Raw genomic sequence first — 22,188 nt, 5'->3', positions numbered from 1 at the left:
CCAGCTGTTTTGGGACTACAACTCCCATCATCCCTAGCTAACAGGACCAGTGGTCAGGGATGATGGGAATTGTAGTCCCCAAAAAACTGGAGGGCCAAGTTGGGCCATGGCTCCTCTGAACCAGGTTGTTCAGGTGCCCCTTCAGCATGCAGCAATCCATGAAAACAGGCATTTCATTTGGCTTTGTGGGCTGCCAGAAACAAAACAGGTTGTGCTCAGAGAAGGAAGAAACAGAAGTAGGTTGTGGTAGATAATATCACTAAAACCTCATCACACATGTGAGAAAGCACTCACCATATATATATATATACACACACACACATACACACGCACACACACACACAGTGGTTCCTCGTGTTACAGACGCTTCAGGTTACAGATGCTTCAGGTTACAGACTCCGCCAACCCAGAAATAGTACCTCGGGTTAAGAACTTTGCTTCAGGATGAGAACAGAAATCATGCTCTGGCGACGCGGCAGCAGTGGGAGGCCCCATTAGCTAAAGTGATACCTCAGGTTAAGAACAATTTCAGGTTAAGAACGGATCTCCAGAACAAATTAAGTTCTTAACCCGAGATACCACTGTATATATGTATATATGTGTGTGTGTTTGTGTGTGTGCGTGTATATATATATATATATATATATGCTTTCGTAGATTTTCACGGGTACAGGAATGCAGGTTTTGGTGTCCTCGGGTGTCTTCCCGTGTAAAAGTTGGGGTGTCTAGGCGACGTTTCGACGAGGTCTCACTCGTCATCTTCAGGCTGGTGCTTTCGGCTTCTTGTTACTGGAACAGAGCAGGATCTCAGTGTTTGAGTTCCTATAAATACTGTTGAGGGGGTGTGGTGTATAGCCTCCAATGTTCTGGGCAGAGAGGAAGTTCCCAGGCTAGTGTGCCTTTTCTTCTTTTGTTCACTATGGAAATAGAAGCCAACAACCAACTTCCCTTCCTTGACGTCCTAATCTACAAAAAACCTGATGGCTCCCTAGGACACACTATCTACCGGAAAAAAACACACACCAACCGCTACTTACATGCACAATCACACCACCACCCTGCACAAATAAACTCCGTAGCCAAGACTCTCATCTCCAGAACCAAACGCCTGGCTGACAAAGACCACTTGACAACTGAGTTACAGAATCTCTCAAATGTGTTAATTGCCAATGGATACCAGCAAAACAGGGTTACGAAGCTAATCCAAAAAGAAACACCCCCCAAAAACCAAGACACAGAAGAAAACAATGGCATGGCCCTCCTTCCTTATATCAAGGGCACTACAGATAAAATTAGCAAAATCCTCCATAAACACAATATCAAAACAGCCTTTTGCACCAACCAAAAAATAGCCAATATCCTCAGAAACCCCAAGGATAAAATCCAGTTGGAAAACCAAGGGGTCTATGAAATACCCTGCAAAGTCTGCCCAGCCACGTACATTGGACAAACAAACAGACGAATAAATGCACGTATCGCAGAACACAAGAATGCCGTCAAAAAAGAAGAAAAAACTTCCTCTCTTTTCCAACACATGAAAGAAACAGGACACGAAATTAATTTTGCAGATTCCAAATTGCTCTTTAACATGGAACATCACCACAAGAGAATAATCATGGAAGCCATCGAGATAGAGAAACACCCTCACAACATGAACAAGCGTGACGACACATCCCGCTTGCCAGACATCTGGAAATTAGCCCTCCCCACAAAAACTGACACCAGATCCAGAGGCACACAGAACGCCATCACCAATCAACCACACCAGACCCAAACCCAGACCCTCTCCACAGATAAATTACAGACACCATCCAGTAGCCAAACCATGGTGGCACCTCCGGATGCTGCACCCCCCTGCAATCCCTACACAGATCTGGCTGACACAGGCCACAAAACCACAGCTCGCCCCTATACACGAAGCCAAGCCAGAGCACAACTAAGTGCAGTACAGCCATCTTCTCAGAAAAACTCTTCACAAAGTTCAAGAGGTCAAGACACAAAGACTTTAGCAACTAATCCACACCTAATGACCCACCTAAGTGGTACTCAGGATATCACTCAAGAAATCACTCAAGATATCCCTCAAGTAATTAAGGAACAAAAGAAGAAAAGGCACACTAGCCTGGGAACTTCCTCTCTGCCCAGAACATTGGAGGCTATACACCACACCCCCTCAACAGTATTTATAGGAACTCAAACACTGAGATCCTGCTCTGTTCCAGTAACAAGAAGCCGAAAGCACCAGCCTGAAGATGACGAGTGAGACCTCGTCGAAACGTCGCCTAGACACCCCAACTTTTACACGGGAAGACACCCGAGGACACCAAAACCTGCATATATATATATATATATATATATATATATATATATATATATATAATGCATTAATGAGCATCCACATCAGTGGTGACTACAGAGGTATAATGGGCTACTTTTACTTGCTGGATTTTCCACGGTAAGAAAAAATATATATTTAAGCAGAGAGGAAAGTACAGGCTGGCATTTTTATGGTCATGATGTTGCATAGACACTCCAAAAATAAACCTCCATTTGGAAGCACCCCAATCCCACAGATTCAAAGCCTTGTGTCAGCTCAAATAACTTTAATTGTTAGTTATCGTACATTCAACTTCTTTAAAAGCTTCTTACATTGTCTTAATAATAGACATGTGTTTTCATTTACTGAGCTGCAGATGACTTTAAAAAGGTAAACATTTGCCAATTATGGTATATGACAGCTCCATTAAAAGCCATGTAGCAATGCTCAAACATATAACTGGGACTGAAAAATATCCTAGGAATAGTCTACAGTGACAAGGATTTAGATAAATGTATTCAAATATTGTATTCAGAATTAAATTAGTACAAAAATAAAATCCAGAGAGGTTTAAAATGGGCTTTGAAAAAATGCTTTCATTGCCAGTTACTATGTTTAAATATTTGTACAATGTGATATATTCAGTGTAGCACATTTATTCTCTGTATGCAGGCAGATTGCTATGAGCCATCATAACCAAAGGCAACAACCCAGAAATAGATGCTTGCAAAGAAAAATATAATAAAAAACACACAAAATCACATTTCATAGCTTACATAATGTACGTCAACCAAGAACCTACAAGAATAACCACAGCTGCATCAATCAACAATATCGCAACATGAAACTACTTTGAGATTATTCTAAATCAAATTTCTACCTAGCCTGGAAAGTCACATATCCTTAAAACCCAGCAGTTTCTAATATGATGAGCCATTTTCAAATCCACCTACAAACCATCAAATGAATAAATACATATTGTACTTTAAGTAAAGTGCTAAGAATCCGTCATACATTATCTCAGTTATTTCCAGACTGGTAGCCAAGGTGTGTGTTGCAGCAAAAAGAACAAAGTGTTGTTGTCTTGTGGCTCCTTTAAGAAATTTATTATGGGGAAAGCGTTGGTGGACTTCCTCATCTGGCAAAGTGGACTCTATAGTCAACAAAAGTTCATGCCAGAAGACAGGAAGAGTAAGGCTCTTTGTTCTCTCGGTAACATTTACATAAAAAAGCTATGACTGCGGGCAGAGTTTTCTCTACACTTATCACACACATCATTTAATGGCAGCCTATGGCACCGATCGAAATGCAGTTGTGAGCATTAACATGTTGCTAAGAATGATACACATACGGAGAGTTGACCTTGTAGTACAAAGAAAGGTCATCTTAGATGTCTTATGTCTGTAGGTCAGTATTTGATCTGTACACATGGATCCTATTTCAACAAAATAAAGAGCCCCTACATGTGTAGAGCAACTGTTGGCTAAGGACCATTGTATTTGGTTCAGGAGTTTTATATTAGGCATTTACTTACTTCTGTAATTGGAAGAGACAATAGTTAATGTATTGCATACATATTTATTATTTTATTTATAATAAAGATTTTTGAACTATTAAGTGCTTTTAAATAAATAAAATCCTCATATACTACAATTTCATTTTTTAAAATGTCAAAGTGGTTTGCAACAATTACCTATACCTAAACCATGTTGAGATAATCTTATTTCCTAGATTTTCAATATTAGCTGGTTGCGGGGGGCGGGGGGAGAAAGGACCCTCATTCTGAAAAATGCAGTGCAATTAAATATTTACCTTTTGGAAAGACTTGCTATAAAATTACTCTAACTAATGAATATTTAAGTTTGACTTAACTTACATACTCTCAATAGCCTTAATTAACCCAGAAAGCTCTCTTCAGTACCGTTCTTCTAAAACCAATTAAATATTGAACATACACTGTCAAAGTGAAGCAATGTTATTGAACTCAGAACCACACAGAAAAGTGGCCTTTTCATCCCCATTTAAGCAAAAGCAACAGTATAGTGGAGCCAGTTAATGTCTTTACTAAATAAAATTATTTAGCCAACTTGGTTATTTATTTATTTTTGCTTTTGAAACACCGTATTTCAAAAGCACCAGTTTTCTAACCAAAAGGATACAACGTTCAGCAAAGTTTGTGACAATTTAATGACACAAATACTTGACATAATTACCTGATCATTTACATCACATGCACACTAACCCATGCAAGTGTCTGCTTCAAATCTGTTCTGTGCCGCACCAGCACTATGGAGCACTGGATCAGTTATTTTTATGGTGCAGTCTGTTCATACAGATACGAAATGTAATTAGATTATGGATATGAAGCATCTGCCTATAAAAATCATGAAGACCCATCAGGACCTGTGATTCAAAACTTTTATTTTTGTGCTGTAAAGCATTGTAATTTTATTTTTTAAATGATGGATACACATTAGACTGGACAATGGAATTGTGATGCCTTAAACACACGCACACACAGGTTCAGGTATTGGATCTTAATTTCTGGACCGGAAAGGCTCCACAGAGGCCTGCACTATTTTACAGAGGACATGGATTGGGTGTAGTAAATAAAAAAGGGATCCTCTGGAACTTGTATGAATTTTACAAGAGATAAATCCCAAACAGGCATCAAGTTACAAGCACATTTGTTCTAGTGGACTGAACTGCAGTGGCGTAGCGTGGGCTGTCAGCACCCAGGGCAAGGCAAGTAATTTGCGTCCCCTAACCCGTGGATTTGCGCCTCCTAACCCTAACCCCCAGATGTTGCACCCGGTGCGGCCGGCCCCCCCTGCACCCCCCACGCTACACCACTGCTGAACTGTAAAAGGTGCACTTTCAATGTTTTCTGAGGCGATGACTGGCTGAACTCTCATGATTTTTTCTCATGATTTTTACATAGGATGCTATCCAAAGCTAAGGTCAATGAACACAGAACGTACCATAAAAATCACATGTCTGGCACTTGATGATGCTGTCATAGTCCATACACATGACTCGTCATCTGGATTTTTATATGGAGTGTCTCAAAAACCACAATGAACTTACAGAGATCATATTGATATCCACAGACAGACTGTGAAACGATTGATAGTAGTGCTTGTTGGCACTATCATGAGGGAAAACCATACATCTGGAGTGTGCATCCTGTGGATTTTTGCAATGATGCTATACATATCAGTGTCAAATAACCAATTGTGTCTATATTCACAGATCATACCACTGTTTTAAAATCATGGATCCAGTGTTTCACAGCACCTATGATGCAAAGCTATTGATACAAGACATGTCAACTTAGACCACATCTGTACTTTTGTACTACAATTTAGAATCACAGATCTGGGGTTTCAAAGTGTCACTAGAGGGGAAAAAAACCCCAAGAAATGGACAACACAGGTGATCAGTGCTTTGATAGTGGTTTTGATGGCATCCCATATTGTATATATAGCAGTCATGGATTCATGCTTTATGGCGATGAAGCACCAAATCCATTATTTTACTATGCATTTTGTGGCCATGGACATACTGTACTCTGTAATTTGGTTTGTTTTGGTGGGATGCTGTGTAAAAAAAGATCCACAGTGGATCCATGTTTTGTGCCATTGCAGTGCCGTGAAGAGCAGGATTTGTGGTTTATAAAGTTCTGTGGGTATGGACAAGATTATAGCTTTGGCACAGATTATGGAGAGCATATGTGTAAAATTAACGAGGATCCATGTCTTGGTTCCTTCTTTTTGCATCATGGCAGTGCCAGAAAGCACTGGCTCCACCATAGCCACAAATGTTCTCTTTCATAACGTAATTTAAAAGCTGAAGTAATTTGTTATATTTAGAAAAATTATTATCCTACTTCAACCTTATGGTAAGCTAAGCATACAACTAGACTTTCATGAATAGGTCCATTAGAAGTAAACAATATTAGTCTTCTATGTACATCATAGTTTACAAAATGGAAACTTTGATAGTGGTTGGGGGAATGGTATCTTTTTTGGGGGGGATCATGCAAATTCAGATGAATCTATTTTAATTCTACTGGATTTTACTTTTGACCAGTCTGTAAAGACAGATGAAATGTGTTTTGACACTGTTTTGGGGAGGATCCCAGATTGAAAACAATCAAGATCTATTGGGCCCCATGGTCTGATCCATGTTATTTGCCATGGCAGCAGCAAATGGCAGTGTACTAATTATTTGTAAGGGTGATTCCCTTGGGGGGTAGTTTTAGCTGTTGTTTGATATGGAGGAGGGGTGGAATTAAAAATAAATATTAATAAGCATATTGAAGAGGATCGTTTTGATTTTATGTATGCTTCTTTTTACCACTTTCAACCAGGAAGTTCAGACCCACAATCTGATGTGTATTGAGGCAGACAGAGAGAAGGCTGATTGTTCTGCACATGCTCAGGGGCACCTTTGTCATTAATCAGAGATTGTGATACAGAATGAGGAGCGGCTTTAAAAATGGTTCTCGGGGCCAAGCCTTTCAGCAACGGTGTAAATAAAAATGTAATAACAATAGCTGTAATAATGTAATAATAAAATAATAATAAAATAAATAAACTTTGGCTGATTAACATTTTATGACCTTTTGGGAATTATAGGGTCAGAACTACCAGTACTGTATATTGTAGAAGTTTATTCATGTATGCAACTACAGCAACAAGAATGTTACTTGCTCAAAAATGGAAAGAAGCAGAAGTCCCAGCAGAGGAAGAATGGATATAATAACAGATGGAATATGCAGAAATGGTGAAACTTACCGGAAGAATAAGAAATCAAGATAAGAAACTTTTTTAAAAAGAAGGGAAATGGTTTGTTGAATATTTACAGATGGAATTGTAAACAGATAAGAACGTTGGCGGGATTATTGTAATAACCTGCAGTTTTATAAGCATATATTTAAAGAAGATGAATAAATGAGCAAGTTAATTTGGATAAGCAGCCGATATTAAAAATAAACTTAAGGAACCGCCGAAAGAGGAGGAAGTCAAGTTTTTGAAATGTTAAAATGATTGTAAAATGAGTGGGTTTGTTTTGTCCATGTTTTTATGTCGTGTTTTCGTACTTGTATTTTAATGCAGGGAGGCGCTCGGGGGCGCACAAATTTAATTAATAAATAAAACAAAAAAATAACCCAGGCGGCTCCTTCCCTCAGGCGGCGACAGAAAGCGTCCAGGCTCCTGCTTTGCATAAACCCGCCCTCCGGGCCATCCCATCTGCCGCCTCAGCCGCCTCTTCTTCCTCGGAGCTCGCGGAAGTAAACGCTCCGCTTCTTGCCCGCCGCGCTTTGCCGTCGCGAGCGCCTGCGGGCGGTGGTCGGCGCGAGACCAACGGCCGCCTCCCCAACTCCCGCTTTCCTCGCCGAAGCAACGTTCGATGTGGCAGCGAAGGGGCGGGGAGGCGAAGGAACCGAGGCGAGTTGGCGGTTGGTCAGGGGGCGTGGCCAACGCTCAACCGCCACACAGCTGGTATCGCCCCGCCCATTGGGAGGCGTGGCCCAACGTTCCCGAGGAGGAGGGGGGGGGCTTTGTTGTGAAATTGGGAGTTGCCGCCGGCGGCGGTCGGGGCCGGGAAGGGGGCGCCCTCTTCGCCTCAACTTGCCTTTTTCCTCCCCGAGAGGGACGGGGCCGGAGCCGCCTTTCCCTCCCAGGGGGACGGCAGCGAGGTGAGGAAAGGGCTCGGGCGGGGGAAGCCGCGGCAGGGCGCCGTCCCCCTCAGCTCCGGCGTGTGGCGTCCTGAGGGGGCGGCTGGCATCCTGTGCCTTCCTGCAAGGATTCTCAGGGGAGGCGGTTGGCGGCGGTTTCTCCTCAAGGACGCGCGTCAGGCAAGGGGCGGTTGGGTTCGAGCTCCGGAAGTTTCGCCTCCCCTCCCCGGATGCGGGAAGCGAACCCCGGAGTTGGCGCGAAGTCACGACAGAGGAGGAGCGAGCGCATGAACATGTGCAGAGCGCCTTTCCCCCGTGGTCGCTTAAAGTTAGTGTAGGATTGCCATCTGTGGACCACCCTCGACCTAACTGCCTACTGGGTGGCAAGGGGGAGGCGTTCCCACGTACTCTTTCATTGCATGCTTGTAGGTGAAAATTGGACTCTCATTGTTTGACAGTGGACTTCCTCTGGAGGTAATGGGGTCTCCTTCCTTGGAGGTTTTTAGTTGAGATTCTTGCATTGTAGAGGGTTGGGCTAGATGACCCTCGGGGTCCCTAACTGCTCTATGATTCTATTAAACTAGCCCGCTTTAAGTGATGTCAGGGGTTTGTTTTAGAATTGCCGCTGAGCAAAAGCTAATAGAATCCCATTAGAGAGTCCAAATCCGTTCATCTGACTGGGAGTAGAGAATGATCAAAAGACAGTCGTTTTGAATTAACATTTGGAGCTAAAGGTTGCATTCATGTGGTGTAATAGTCTTGAACTAAAAACTTGTGGATCTCTTACTCTGCCGCTCCCAGTCTGTTTTAGGAGAAAGGGAGCTGATATTTTTGCCCCAAATCCTTACCCTTCTCCTTGCACTGGTAAATTTAAAGTTTTGATGAACTTAGGAAGTATTAGCAAGTGTTGCCTACTTCTCTAGGAATGGGAGCCCTTGCACCACCATCTATACCCCAGAGAACCATGTTACTTATGGCTCAGTCAAGATTTATGACATTGATAGGAGCTACGTTTTTCAAATTCAAGCTCAGTTATGTTCCGTTGGCAATTTATTCTATTCCTTTGTGAGTGTGTGTAATATTTTGTAACCCGGGGCATCTCTCATTCAGGTGAATGAGTCATCTGATCTGGGGAAGCTAATGTAATGCAGCATTAAAAGTAATCAAAAATTAATTGCCGTGGACTGTGGTTCATGACCTGTGCAAAGATTAAATGGGCCTCCTTCCCTCATTGCTTTATTTTGCTCTATTAAGAAAGACAGATTCAGACTGTGCGAGAGCTTCGGTGGCAGGGAGAAGTGTGTGTGTGAGTGACATCTGTCTCGTTGCATTTGAGCTGCCTTTTCCAGCCAATTTGGTTTGTATGATGGACGCGGGTGGCGCTATGGGTTAAACCACAGAGCCTAGGACTTGCCGATCAGAAGGTTGGTGGTTTGAATCCCCGTGACGGGGTGAGCTCCCGTTGCTCGGTCCCTTCTCCTGCCAACCTAGCAGTTCGAAAGCACATCAAAGTGCGAGTAGATAAATAGGTACCGCTCCAGCGGGAAGGTAAACGGCATTTCCATGCACTGCTCTGGTTCGCCAGAAGTGGCTTAGTCATGCTGGCCGCATGACCCGGAAGCTGTACGCTGGCTCCCTCGGCCAATAAAGCAAGATGAGCGCCTCAACCCCAAAGTCGGCCACAACTGGACCTAATGGTCAGGGGTCCCTTTACCTTTAAAGAAAAGCAGAATATCCATATACGTAGTTAAAGTCATTTTACACTCCTAGTTTAGAAAACATCTACAATAAGCCTACAGTTTGTGGGGGTTGCATTCTGCTGATAGTACATGAAGCCAAAATCGCTTATAGTCAAATCCCATTGGATTCAGTGGTGAGTGGGATTGCCAAAATCATTTCCCCCAGAACCCTGGCCCCTTTCTTCTTTTTTAATTTTTACCATGTGCATATAGCTGAATGTGCACAGGTTAAATGTGCATAAGTTGCAGGTTTGTTGTATAATGAAAACAACTCTGCAAGGAATGTTTTCTGTTGTGCCCTTTTAAAACCAGGACCCCTTTACACTTTGCTTGGGGTGTGTGGAAATGGCAAGTATACATGAGTAAGTTGTGCTGTTGGGATATTACATTAGTATTCCTCCACCAATATTTTCTCTAGGAAGCATGACTCTTACTGGAAACAATAATTCTGTTACATCCTGAAAGTGTTTTTGTTTTATTTCATTTTTTGTTTTGCTTCTCAGTTCTGTGTGGCTCTGTTTTGAATCACTAAAATGACTTCTGGCTTCATATTATTGAGATAGTAATATGTAGCTTGTCCATTAAACATGATCTTGCATCCGGATATAGTTATGCTGCGGACAAGCCCAGACAGGATGCTGTGAGGGTTTTAGTGTCAAGCCCAGAGTTACATCTAAACTGCAGGAAAGTGCTGGATTTAGGGTTCATCCACACTTAACTTATGCCCCATGCTTTCTTGGCACAGGCCTGTGCTTTAAAGCTCCTTGGCCAAGTGCACTTTTTTCCATCCCTCTGCTTTCCCCAGGAAAACCCACTTTTTAACATTGAATCAGAACAAGTGGCAATTCAGGTTTTCAATGGTGAAGAGTGGGTTTTCACTAGAAAACAGCTAGGGCAAAAAAAAATGTTTAGAAACAGTACTTTAAGGCACAGACTTTGCCTAGAAACATTGCATAAAAGGAAGTCTGCATGCGCCCTTAGCCATAAGATTTTTCTCTTGAAGCTCCATGTTTCATCCTACATACACAAGGTCACACTCTAAGCTTTGTGTTACTCAAACTGGAATAATTATCCTTGACACTCATGATTTCCCTTCAAGTAAATATGGTTTGCATCAGAGTAGTTACTGTTTTGTATGATGAAGTGTCAAATACAGTAGAACCTTGGTTCTCGAATGGCTTAGTTGACAAACAAATCGGCTCCCGAACACCTAAAACCTTGGAAGTATGTGTTTTCAAATGTTTTTCGGAAGCCAAATATCCGGTGCGGTTGTTGGCTATTGTTTCCAGGGCGCCTGCACCAATCAGCCTTGGTTTTCAAATGTTTCGGGAGTCGAACGGACTTCCGGAACGGATTAAGTTTGAGAACCAAGATTCCACTGTACATAGATTTTTAGAATGCCTAACAATCAGCTTGAAGAGAGTTCAATTTTGGGGTCATGTGAGTCTAAAATGGGGAATACAGTGGTACCTCGAGTTACAAACACCTCAGGTTACAAACACTTCGGGTAACAGACTCCGCTAACCTGGAAGTACTACCTCGGGTTAAGAACTTTGCCCCACGATGAGAACAGAAATCGCGCCCCAGTCGTGCGGCGACAGTGGGAGGCCCTATTAGCTAAAGTGGTACCTCAGGTTAAGAACAGTTTCAGGTTAAGAACGGACCTCCGGAACGAATTAAGTTTGTAACCATAGGTAACACTGTAAACACCACAATTGGAACCTCCAAATAAAAAGGTTTAAGAGTTGCTTCTCCAATCCCCACCCATCCATGCAACATATAGTGGGGAAACCATAGGTCAGTAGCAGAACCTATGCAGAGAAGATTCCTGGTTCAGTGCCTGGGATTTTCCATTGGAAAGGGTCAGCTGTCAGGTGATGGGAAAGACCTCTGCCAGAGACCCTGAAGATCTGCTGCACGTAAATACTGGACTAGAAGGACAAAAAAGTATGAACTAGTATAGGAACGCAGGAAATTGCTCTAACCCCCTCACCACATGTGCCCTGTGTTCAATCAGTCCTTACACTTTCATGAAGGAAAACATGGCAACCAGTCCTGGTTCGTAGAGATGGCACAACCAGTCTGGAGGGATCAGCAAACAGTGGTTTTGAAAAAGTAGCTGATTTGAAATAGAGTAGTTCAGGGGGACGGGGGAGTAAATAGTGCAAGTCTTGTTTTTTTTTTTGATCATCTGGTGCTGCTTGTGAACCAGTTCAAAATGTCATGCCCAAAAATAAAATTTCACAAGAGCAACCAATGGGTTTGGTATGTAGCTCCAAAAATAATAATAATGCAAAAAAAAAATGTTCAGCAGGTTTATTATAAATTTGGCAATGCCTTATGTGTTCCTTATACATTGTTTACATTGACATATATTTATTATGTATTTTTACTTTTTCTGAGTAATCTTTTGATGTTTTTTCTCCCTTAAGATTCAACTGGTGGGCTGGAATGTCTTGAAAGAGATGAGGATGGAACTGCATGCCATCTAAACAAGAATATAGGTAACTTTTAAAATATTGTTACAAATTATGAACCCATCAAGCGAAAGTTTAATTCTTCAATCCCATTGATTTCATGCTAGAAGTCCACAGTGTTTTACACTAGATAGCAATTCAGTAATAGTTGGATTCAGAGGAATCATGCATAGGATAGAAACCAAGTGTAGCATAGAGCTTCAAGTCTTTCATTGAAACTATTGGGATTTCCAAGTTCTTAACTTGGCAGAATTATGCCCTGTGGGTTTTTGTAAAGCAAGACAGTAACACCTGTTTTATGCATGCATGCTCAGAAGGATGACTCATTTAAAAATAGCTGTTTCAAACTGTTTTTATTGATAATTTTATTGTTCTATTCTTTTTGGAAACTGATTTGAGGGTTTAAAAACACACACAAATAAAATAATTTTAATTTAATCTAGGGAGACTTGTTCCCTAATATAGAAATATAGGATTGCAGCATTATTTCAACTTACTTTTTCATTGAAATCAGTGGGTCTTCATCAGGATTAACTTTTCATATGGGTTCTTTATAATCCAAGTTACATTAAATCTGAATCCAACCTCTTGTAAGACTGCCTCAGAAAATGAGGGGTGTTTGGGCACATTTGAACTTGTCTTGTATAAGTTCCCGAACTTTTAAGTTACATTAGAGGTTCATGATTTTCCAGAGGAAGGAGTCCTTCCATCAGAGAAAAAGAATCAGAGAAATGTAGAGTTGGAAGGGACCACAAGGATCATCTAATCCAATCTCCTGCAATGCAGGAATCTGTCGGTAGTCGCACCATCCCTGTGGAAAGCCCTTCCTTCAGATGTCAAGGAGATAAAGAATTACATAACTTTTAGTAGACATCTGAAGGCAGCCCTGTATTGGGAAGTTTTTAATATTTGATATTTCACTGTGTTTTATATATGCTGTAAGCCTCCCAGGGTGGCTGGGGAAACCCAGCCGGATGGGCGGGATATAAATACAATCATCATCATCTTCACCATCATCGTCTTAACTAAAGCATCCATGGCATATGGCCATCCAACCTCTGCTTAAAACCTCGAAGGAAGGAGAGTCCACAGCTTCTGGAGGTGACCATTCCACTGTTAAACAGCTCTTTCTGTCAGAAAATTCTTTCTGATGTTTAGTCAGAATCTCCTTTCCAGATTTGGAAGATATGAAAGGGGAGTAGAGGGACAGGATGAAAATGGGATAATTTCACTGAATGCAACCCACTAGCAGGGGTCCCTAGTGCTTTTTGTACTCCTGAAAATGTTGTTGTTCCGCTGATACCACCTGCTTGTGCATTGGTTGTGGTGTTTTGGCTACATGCGCATCAGCACTCACTCCATGAAGTTTGCAAATACAAGTCATGATTTCCTAACATGATTCTGAATGGCACCACTATTTTCTTAATGCTTTTGGGATCAGCATCTTACCTGGGTCAGACTTGTGGCATGCATTCTTTTCACAAGGTTTAAGAAATGCCATCATAAATATTTTTGAATTTGGAGCAAATGTTAAATAGCTTAGCAGGCCCAAAGAGCTTAATGAACTAATCTGGAAGAACTTTACATGCAGTTAGCGAGAAAAACTGTTGTAGTTTATATTGATTGTTCAGTACATTGGCCAAACAGACTATTTGGCCTGATTCAGCATTACAGAAGAAAATGGTGCTGTGTGGTAATTAGACAGATGTTTTTTCAAACATTTTCAAAGTTGGAGGGCATGGTTGTATTTTGTTTTAACAGTGTGCTATTAATGTTGGGTTAGGAAGCCTTTGGTTATTCTCTAAAGTTCAAGAGTATCTTTTTCATATTTATAATAAGACTAGACGCTCTTTCAGACCAAATGTGAACTTCACCCTTTCAGTTCCTGGCCATCTGTGCTTTCCTCTTTGCATATTTTTGTCAGAAACAAAAAGGAAGAGAGTATTACTTGAGCATAGAAATAGTATTATAGCATTAGCTTGCAGAAACAACAAATTAAAAATGCTTAGAAAACAATATTTGTATAGTGTCATCAAGGTATGTTAAAATGTATGAAAGGATCCCTTTCCCTCTGGGACTCATAATCTAGCAAGCAGGCACAACAAAGGAAGAGGAGTGAAATGGAGGAAGTGAAAAAGAATATGTAGTTGCCTCCATATGAGTGTTTGTTGAAGAGTGCAGGTTTTTTTGCAGCATCCGCACAATATTATCAAAAAGCCAATCTGTCTTAGGTAGTTTGTTGCAACTTTATTGATTGCATTACCACAAAAGACCATTGTTGCAGACCGCCATTCACTTACAGTTCATAGTGGAAGGATTCACTGGAGTAATTCAATTCAGGTTATGAATTGGTAAGAGGGACTGTAATTTGTAAATGACAGTGTACATTGATTTCTCACTGGCTCTTCTTGCTAGGGCTTATTTTTGTTTTTTCTTATTTGTGTCATATTTCCACAAAAGAAAGCTCTTGTTTGGGGTTTTATGTTTGAAAAAGCTAGTTTGTATATCCTCTCCCTATTTAATCTGAATGAACTATTTCCATTGAAATTGTGATAGGCTTAAAAAAAAGCCTGTTGTCAATTATTCATTAGCCATATTTAAATGTTATGTATGCATGTATGTATATTTGCAGTAATAGCCCATTTGCAATATTAAGTCTGTTTGGTATATATAGATCATAATTTTAGATTGTTTTCTCAAATGTACTTAATAACCAAAAACAGTCTGATACCTTGTATTACACACAAGTTTTTCCATATTAATGAACTTTTATTAGTTGTCCATGCTTTTCTTTGTGATATTGTCAACGAAAACAAAAAACATTCCAGACTAATGTTATATTATTTATTACCATTATTATGCAGAACGTGTTCTGAACTAAGTGGCTTACAGCCCAATCCAGTGCATGTTTAATCTATAAGAAGCCTCGCTGTTTTGTAATAAAAATCCTGTGAAATAGGTTAATATCATATTTTACATATCTTGAGAGATGACAACATTCAAGCCCACCTAGTAAGGTTGTCTGATTGGATGAAGGTGTTTAGTTTCTATTTCTTTGACCCATAAAACTGTCTTCAAGCTCATAGAGGCTATTTTTCCAATAATGAAATAACATCTCTGGTGGAGAGCTCTTTCTTTCTTTGGCCAGGATTGAAAGAGCTTCTTTATGGCTCAGTCTAGCAATAATTCTGAACCATGGTTGGCGCTTGGACTGTGACGCTAGAAGAGACCACATGCCTGTACACTCCCTCCTCCTCTACTGTACTTAAGGGAATGAGTTATTTTCTGGCTTGTAGCAAACCATTACACCCAAGCTGTCAAACTATGGTTTGTGCTTGCCATGCAGACCAAGATTCAAACCTGATTTCTAGGACAAGTGCAAGTTAACAAGTTTAGATATAATGCCCAATGTATTCTTTGCCAAAATTGCTGAATGAACTAATTATGCCAAACTGTTTTAAAAAGCAAAAATCACTGCTTCCTTCTTTCCCCCTTCCCCTTCTTTTTTCCAAAGCTCCCTTGTTGCAAGATTATGTGGATCCAGTCCTTGGCTTGAAACTGTTAATGTCATTCATGAATTAATGAGATAGGCATGTGATATTTAGCAGTGTTTTACAACTTAATGGCCCGATTCTCAAACTTGTTGAGTCAGTAAATGAATGTTTAAGATGGATCTTATGACTGCTGCACTAATGTGCTGTCACAAGTTATGACATTATATTGGAGTTGCAAGGATGCTTAGGCAGATGTGCGTGCTCATCAGGAAGTTCACATTACAAATGTGTGTTGTGTTGTATGCATTATGTTTTAAAGCTGTAAAGGAGCGTTCTCTGTCAGCTTTCCTACAACAGGAAATCCTTTTTAAGGAGACTTGCCTTAGCCAGAAAATCTTTTAGAAGAATCATAAAACACTTCTATTTCATCTGCCTTCTGGTAGTGTGTGTGTTTTGGTGTGTGTAAGTTAAACAATTTATAAATTCACAGTATTAGTGCTTATTTCCAACCGGTTTACAGGAGAAAAGTAGTCATGGTGGTTTTGGTGTTGCAGTCTTGACAATGAAGAATTTTGATGAATTATGCATGTTTTCAGTTGCGATAAATCTACTTGTTCATCTAAAGTGGCTGGTTTGAAAGAAAAAATAACTACAGTAAACTACCGTAATTTATTTGTGGTTGAATATTGATCATTCGCTAGAATGGTAGCCACCTTAATCCTGTACTTAAAAAATATATATTGCTCACGTGAGTAAGGAAATTTAACTGCAGCCTCTCTGAATGAGGCTTTTGGAGTGATACCTGCATACATGCACTATGTACCAGATTTTATTTGCATACTCTTTTATCTTTAGCCATTTGTTTCTTAAAATAGATATATGGGGTGGGGATTACCTTTTCCTCTTGCATGTATTTTATAAAGCAAATACACCTGTGCACAATTGGAGCATGCTGTATAGTCTGTATTTCTTGTACTGTAGTATAAAATCTTGTTTGAACTTGTCCTTAGGAGGTAGATTTTTCTCCTAGTCAAGGCCTTAACTATCTTAATTGATGATATAAACTACAGTTCAGGTTTGCGGTATTGGACTATAGAGTCCTAAACTGCTTGAGCCTAGGTCATTGGCAGCCAGCATGGTGCCTTCCAGATACAGTTGTACCCCCGCTTACATATCCCTCTGGATACGTAATCTTCGGGATGCGAACGTGCCAAACCCGGAAGTATTTTTCTGGGTTTCATCGCGCGCACATGTGCAGAAGCGTTAAACTGCGCGCATGCACAGAAGCGGTCATCCGGTTGCAAATTCCTTGGGATGTGGCAGGACCTCGCGAACGGATCCCGTTCGCAACTGGAGGTACCAATGTATTGTGAACTGCAGCTCACCTTGGTCCCATCAAGCATGGCTATTGGTCAGGGATGATGGGAGTTGTAGTCCACAACATCTGGAGGGCACCGTGTTAGTTACCCCAGGAGTAAGTTATTTGAGATAAAAACCTGTCCAGTTAGTAAGAGCATGTACTGAAACCTTCCTGGTGCTGCTGCAGCCTGCATCAACTTATCTTACAGCAACCAGGGAGAGGGCCTTTTCTGTTTTGGTGCCCCCTCTTTGGAGTAGCCTTTTCCTAGGGAAAAAATGCACCAGTGACACCAGAAAATTAGCATTTTATCCAGACCTTTGCTGGTTGCTATTTTTTTTTAAAGTTGATTTTTGTACTCACTGTTAATGTTGCCTTAACGTTTTTATAATTCATCTCTTGAAGATGTACGTGTTTAGGCAAACATTCCAGAACTTGAACTTTCTGATTACATTGTTTAAATTGGTTTTTAAAAAAACTGTTTTAATTGCTGTGCCTGCAGCAGCCTCGTTTCATAATAAATTTTAATTGTCAATCTCTATAATGTTCTGATGGAATTTTGATGTAATTTAATTTGAATTGAAATGTGGAATTGTATTTTGTGTTTGGATTTTATACTTGAAAATATTTTGGCATGTAAGCAGTATATAAATTTATATAAATACAATACCAATTATAAATTGATAAATACTACTACTAGGTGATATATAATTATTTTCAATAAATGCCATATAGTAGAAAATTCTGGTCAAGTTGTCTAAGGCACTGAGTTCCATTTTGTTTTAGGAATAAATGCTTCAGAGCAAATTATTCCTCTGAAGATTCCCTCTTACGGTGTCTGTAGTATAACCTCTGTGCAACTTTGCACAGCTAGGTATGCAGATAAACAGATCAAGCATCTGAGTGATAAAACGGGAGCAAGGAATAAGCATAGAGGTTGTTCAAAGGGAGCCTTTTTAAATGGGTGAGCAGTTTTCAATTTGCATTTCAATTATTGGTGTAGAAAAGTTTAATATAATTTGCATAAATGTAATTCTAAGGGTTGTTGCTTCCCCAATCCAAGTGAATAATGCATGCCACAGTAGCTGCACTTTTGCATCCAGTCAGTAATAGGCTTCAGGTCTTTTTTCAGTGTTGCAGTGCAACATGGAAGGTGTTTTCTGTGACCTCATCCCACAGACCCAGGCTGTGAATGGGGCCAGCTAGAAAGGTTCTACTCACCTGATCATTTCTCCAAACCAAGCTGGAGGCTGTTGTGTAGGAAAGTCCCTTGTGATTGGCTCCATCCGTGTGATGCAAGCCCTTGAAACATCATAGCACTAGCAGAGGTTAAAGCCATAACAAAACTTCCACACAACTTGGCTCCCACTCTAAACGTTGGTAGAAAAACTTTTGACAAAAGAATTTACATGCTGGGGGAAAAGCTGTTGTCAGCTTATGTTGTATTTTATGCACTGACTGATTTGGTCACAGTTCACAAATGAAATGAATGAAATCATGTAAAATCTTGAGATATTCAGACTACCTTGTTTCATTTCCCCCTTAATTTCCAAATCTTTTTTTAAAAAATAACACGTTCCCCACTAATAAAAAAACCATGCAATGCCTTGAAATTTCATTTGATGGAAAGTATATTATGCTTCTAAAGCAGAGTGGCATACAGTTTAGAAGAGTCAATTGACTGTTTTGATTGGTTAACTAGAATGTCATTTGCTTGTTTTTTAAAAGAAAGAATTGCTTTTAGGGTTTGAAATCCATTTGTTGATGGCTTTAAGAAAAATAGATGCCAATTTTGTTAATATTTAAAAATGGGTAAGACCTTCGGAAGTGTTAGATATTATAAAGGAACAACTTCTAAGTTAAAAGGATGTATGTATGGAATTGTATATATATTTCAGTCATTGTGTTTGTATGGTAAATTGGTGTTGTAGTGTTAAATCACCACAAATGCAATTTGATCCAAAAGTAGACTATATATGAAGCAAGCAAACAGATCTTTCTGTGTTTGTGAAAAGCACAAATTGCATCATTTCTCCCTCTGCCATGATTGGTATTGTTATGAATTTGTGGGTGCTTGACACCCTAAATTCCTGGATTCAGTAACTGTTAAAATTCGGGTAGTGTGCAACAGTATCTCTGCTATGCTACTTTCTTGCGTAGTGAAGCTGTTGTACAAGGCAGCTGGGGAGAGGACAGACACTGGGGTAGTTTGTCTCAAGCCAGTAGGGGAGGGAAGAAAACAAGGGTCAGCAAACTTTTTCAGCAGGGGGTTGGTCAACTGTCCCTTAGACCTTGTGGGGGGGCCAGACTATATTTTTTTGGGGGGGATGAATGAATTCCTATGCCCCACAAATAACCCAGAGATGCATTTTAAATAAAAGGGCACATTCTACTCATGTAAAAACACGCTGATTCCTGGACCAACCACAGGCTGGATTTAGAAGGCGATTGGGCCGGATCCGGCCCCCTGGGCCTTGGTTTGTCTACCCATGGAAGAAACAGTTGCACATGTGGGAAGGAGGGAGGGATACCAAACCACAGTTTGTCATAGCCTATGAACTGTCAAAGTGAAACTCTTATTTTAATCCAACTTTTTGGAGAGTTGGAACTTGAGCCCAGAATGCATATGTTTTTATGAGAAATGGACACTCACCAAACACACCAAGCTTTGGGAATTTCATTTTAGTGGAGTGGTCAAGGTTGCCATGAATTGACAGCCAGAATCAGAAGTGACTGTGTGGATTAGCTCTCAATGCCAGTTATTTTGCATGGGGGGGAGGTGGCTTCTTCAAGAAGAATGCCTGTATTTTACAAGTGTGTCAACAAACCTGTTTCTTGGGGGAAATTTACTGGATACACAAGCATAACTGCATTGGACCTGATGGTTCCTAGAAATGTCATTCTAACCTTTCTTAATTGGGGGAATTAGTGAGGGGACGCAGGTGGCGCTGTGATCTAAACCACAGAGCCTAGGGCTTGCCAATCAGAAGGTCGGCGGTTTGAATCCCTGCGACGGGGTGAGCTCCCGTTGCTCGGTCCCAGCTACTGCCAACCTAGCAGTTCAAAAGCACGTCAAAGTGCAAGTAGATAAATAGGTACTGCTCTGGTGGGAAGGTAAATGGCGTTTCCGTGTGCCGCTCTGGTTTTGCCAGAAGCGGCTTAGTCATGCTGGCCACATGACCTGGAAGCTGTCTGCGGACAAACGCCGGCTCTCTCGGCCTATAGAGCGAGATGAGCACGCAACCCCAGAGTTGTCCGCGACTGGACCTAATAGTCAGGGGTACCTTTACCTTTAGTGAGATTCACATGAACTTCCTTGCAGTTAGTGAGGAAAGACCTTAACCACAGGTGACCTGCTCAGCTAAACCTAAGCTTAGGTAAGTGTGCTGCAGAAGTAAAAAAAGATTGGGAAGAGCAAAGTGTCTGTGCATTCCTCTCCAGGATCCCGCACATTCACACTGTCCTGGTAAGCCATTGTTTGGCTTACTGTGCTATGTGAATGGGCCATTGTGTGTTAAATTGTATTTTACCATGTAAAGACACCCCCAAAACAATGCTACCAGTAATTTTATATAAACATCTTAAGTAGAATAAATGAGGGGGGGGGGAATCAAAGGCTCAATTGAAAATACTGATTATAACTTGCAGTCAAGCTAGGGACTACTGATAATTGTTTTTTTGTAGAGGAGGTAGGGCTTATATAGATAGGTAAAGGACCCCTGGATGGTTAAGTCCAGTCAAAGGCGACTGTGAGGTTGCGGCGCTCATCTCGCTTTCAGGCCGAGGGAGTAAGCGTTTGTCCACAGACAGCTTTCCGGGTCATATGGCCAGCATGACTAAACAGCTTCTGGCGTAACAGAACACTGTGATAGAAACCAGAGCACATGGAAACGCCATTTACCTTCCTGCCACTAAACAGCTTCTGGCGTAACAGAACACTGTGATAGAAACCAGACTTGCACTACCTACTTGCACTAGCGTGTTTTCGAACTGCTAGGTAGGCAGGAGCTGGGACAGAGCAACAGGAGCTCACCCCATTGTGCGGATTCGAACTGCCAACCTTCTGATCGGCAAGCCCAAGAGGCTCAGTGATTTAGACCACAGCGCCACCCACATCCCTTCTTATATAGGTAACCACTGTTGGGGATGTGAGGTTTTGTGAATCTCTTCTCAGCTGTTCACCATGAGTTGGATGGTACCGGCATATATGAATAAACCTTCATCAACCTTTAATCCTTCTATCCATCCATCTCGCACAACTTGTGCTAGATTTTTAACAACAGCTCATAATGATTGTATGAGGGCAGTTTTGCACATCGTTTTAAAATTGGTTGTATGAATCAGGCCTCACACTCTTAAAATACGTTGCATTGACTATGTGAGTTTTTATCATTAAACTCCATACTTCCTGTCAAATTTAGGATTCTGCTTTGATGCAAAGCCTTTTTTCAGTCTGCTTATTATTCAGGAGCCACATATGTTGAGAAATGATGATTAATTACATTGCAAGTTGTTCTGCTGTCTTATCTTTTAAAACAGCATGTGCTGAGCAAAAGTAGAGCACTTGGTTGGCAGCTCTAATTTAATCAATTTAGAAACCCAGTGCAATATGGAAAATCCCTGCTTTTTTAGCCCATGCAAATTTAATGTTAATAGAAGTCAATACTCTGTTTCAACAATTTTGCATGTGTGGAAACAATTAGAGGGGGTATAAATTCTTCAGAAAAATCAACCCACCTATTTGAATCTAGCCAAAGCATACCTGGGGTTGCTGAATCTCTAATTGGTTATCTTTTCTAATTTTCAGTGCAATTGCATGTTCTTTTTTTTTAAAAAAAAAATTTATTAAAGGTTTTCTTGTTTTACAGTGTAAGTGTAATGCCTCGTATTTTTTCCCCCTCCATGTAACATTTTTACAAATCCGTTTCATTTGTTGAGGCATTAGGGGGAGAAGAAAAAAAAAGAAAAAAAAGAAAGGGGGTGGAGGGAGGGGAGATGGATGGGGGTGGGGTCGGGTAGTGGTGTTTCTATTATGCTTAATGTATGTAGAGTTTGGTGTCAGCGTGCTTGTGTTGTTCACTTGTGTTCCTTGGTGGTGAGAGAGGTTGGGGTTGGCCTACG

The 22,188-nt window shown here is 40.8% G+C and overlaps 1 protein-coding gene and 1 long non-coding RNA gene across 5 annotated transcripts in view; both read left to right on the top strand.

Annotated features, from left to right (window-relative positions):
• The window catches only part of LOC309377444, a 37,999-nt gene extending 31,133 nt beyond the window's left edge, over positions 1-6,866 (top strand). For all 3 annotated transcript variants that reach the window (XR_014171576.1, XR_014171577.1, XR_014171578.1), the window contains exon 5: positions 6,690-6,866. This is a non-coding gene — a long non-coding RNA (uncharacterized lncRNA). The remainder of the gene's footprint in view (positions 1-6,689) is intronic.
• Positions 6,867-7,741: 875 nt separating this feature from the next.
• KLHL5 (kelch like family member 5) overlaps positions 7,742-22,188 on the top strand; it is a 46,742-nt gene continuing 32,295 nt past the window's right edge. The window contains exons 1-2 of one of the 2 annotated variants that reach the window (XM_081924483.1): positions 7,742-8,021; positions 12,172-12,243. In XM_081924483.1, the coding sequence (XP_081780609.1) occupies positions 12,221-12,243 (23 nt within the window). In that variant the 5' untranslated portion in view covers positions 7,742-8,021; positions 12,172-12,220. Of the gene's footprint in view, positions 8,022-8,328; positions 8,475-12,171; positions 12,244-22,188 lie in introns of those variants that run through there. The other variant, XM_081924484.1, reaches the window with a different exon arrangement.

This window comes from Podarcis melisellensis (genome assembly GCF_964234715.1).
Source record: "Podarcis melisellensis genome assembly, chromosome: 9".
In the NCBI taxonomy this organism is placed as follows: Eukaryota; Metazoa; Chordata; class Lepidosauria; order Squamata; family Lacertidae; genus Podarcis; species Podarcis melisellensis.
Note: the sequence above shows the minus strand (reverse complement) of the source record. Positions and strands in the feature narration are given on the sequence as shown.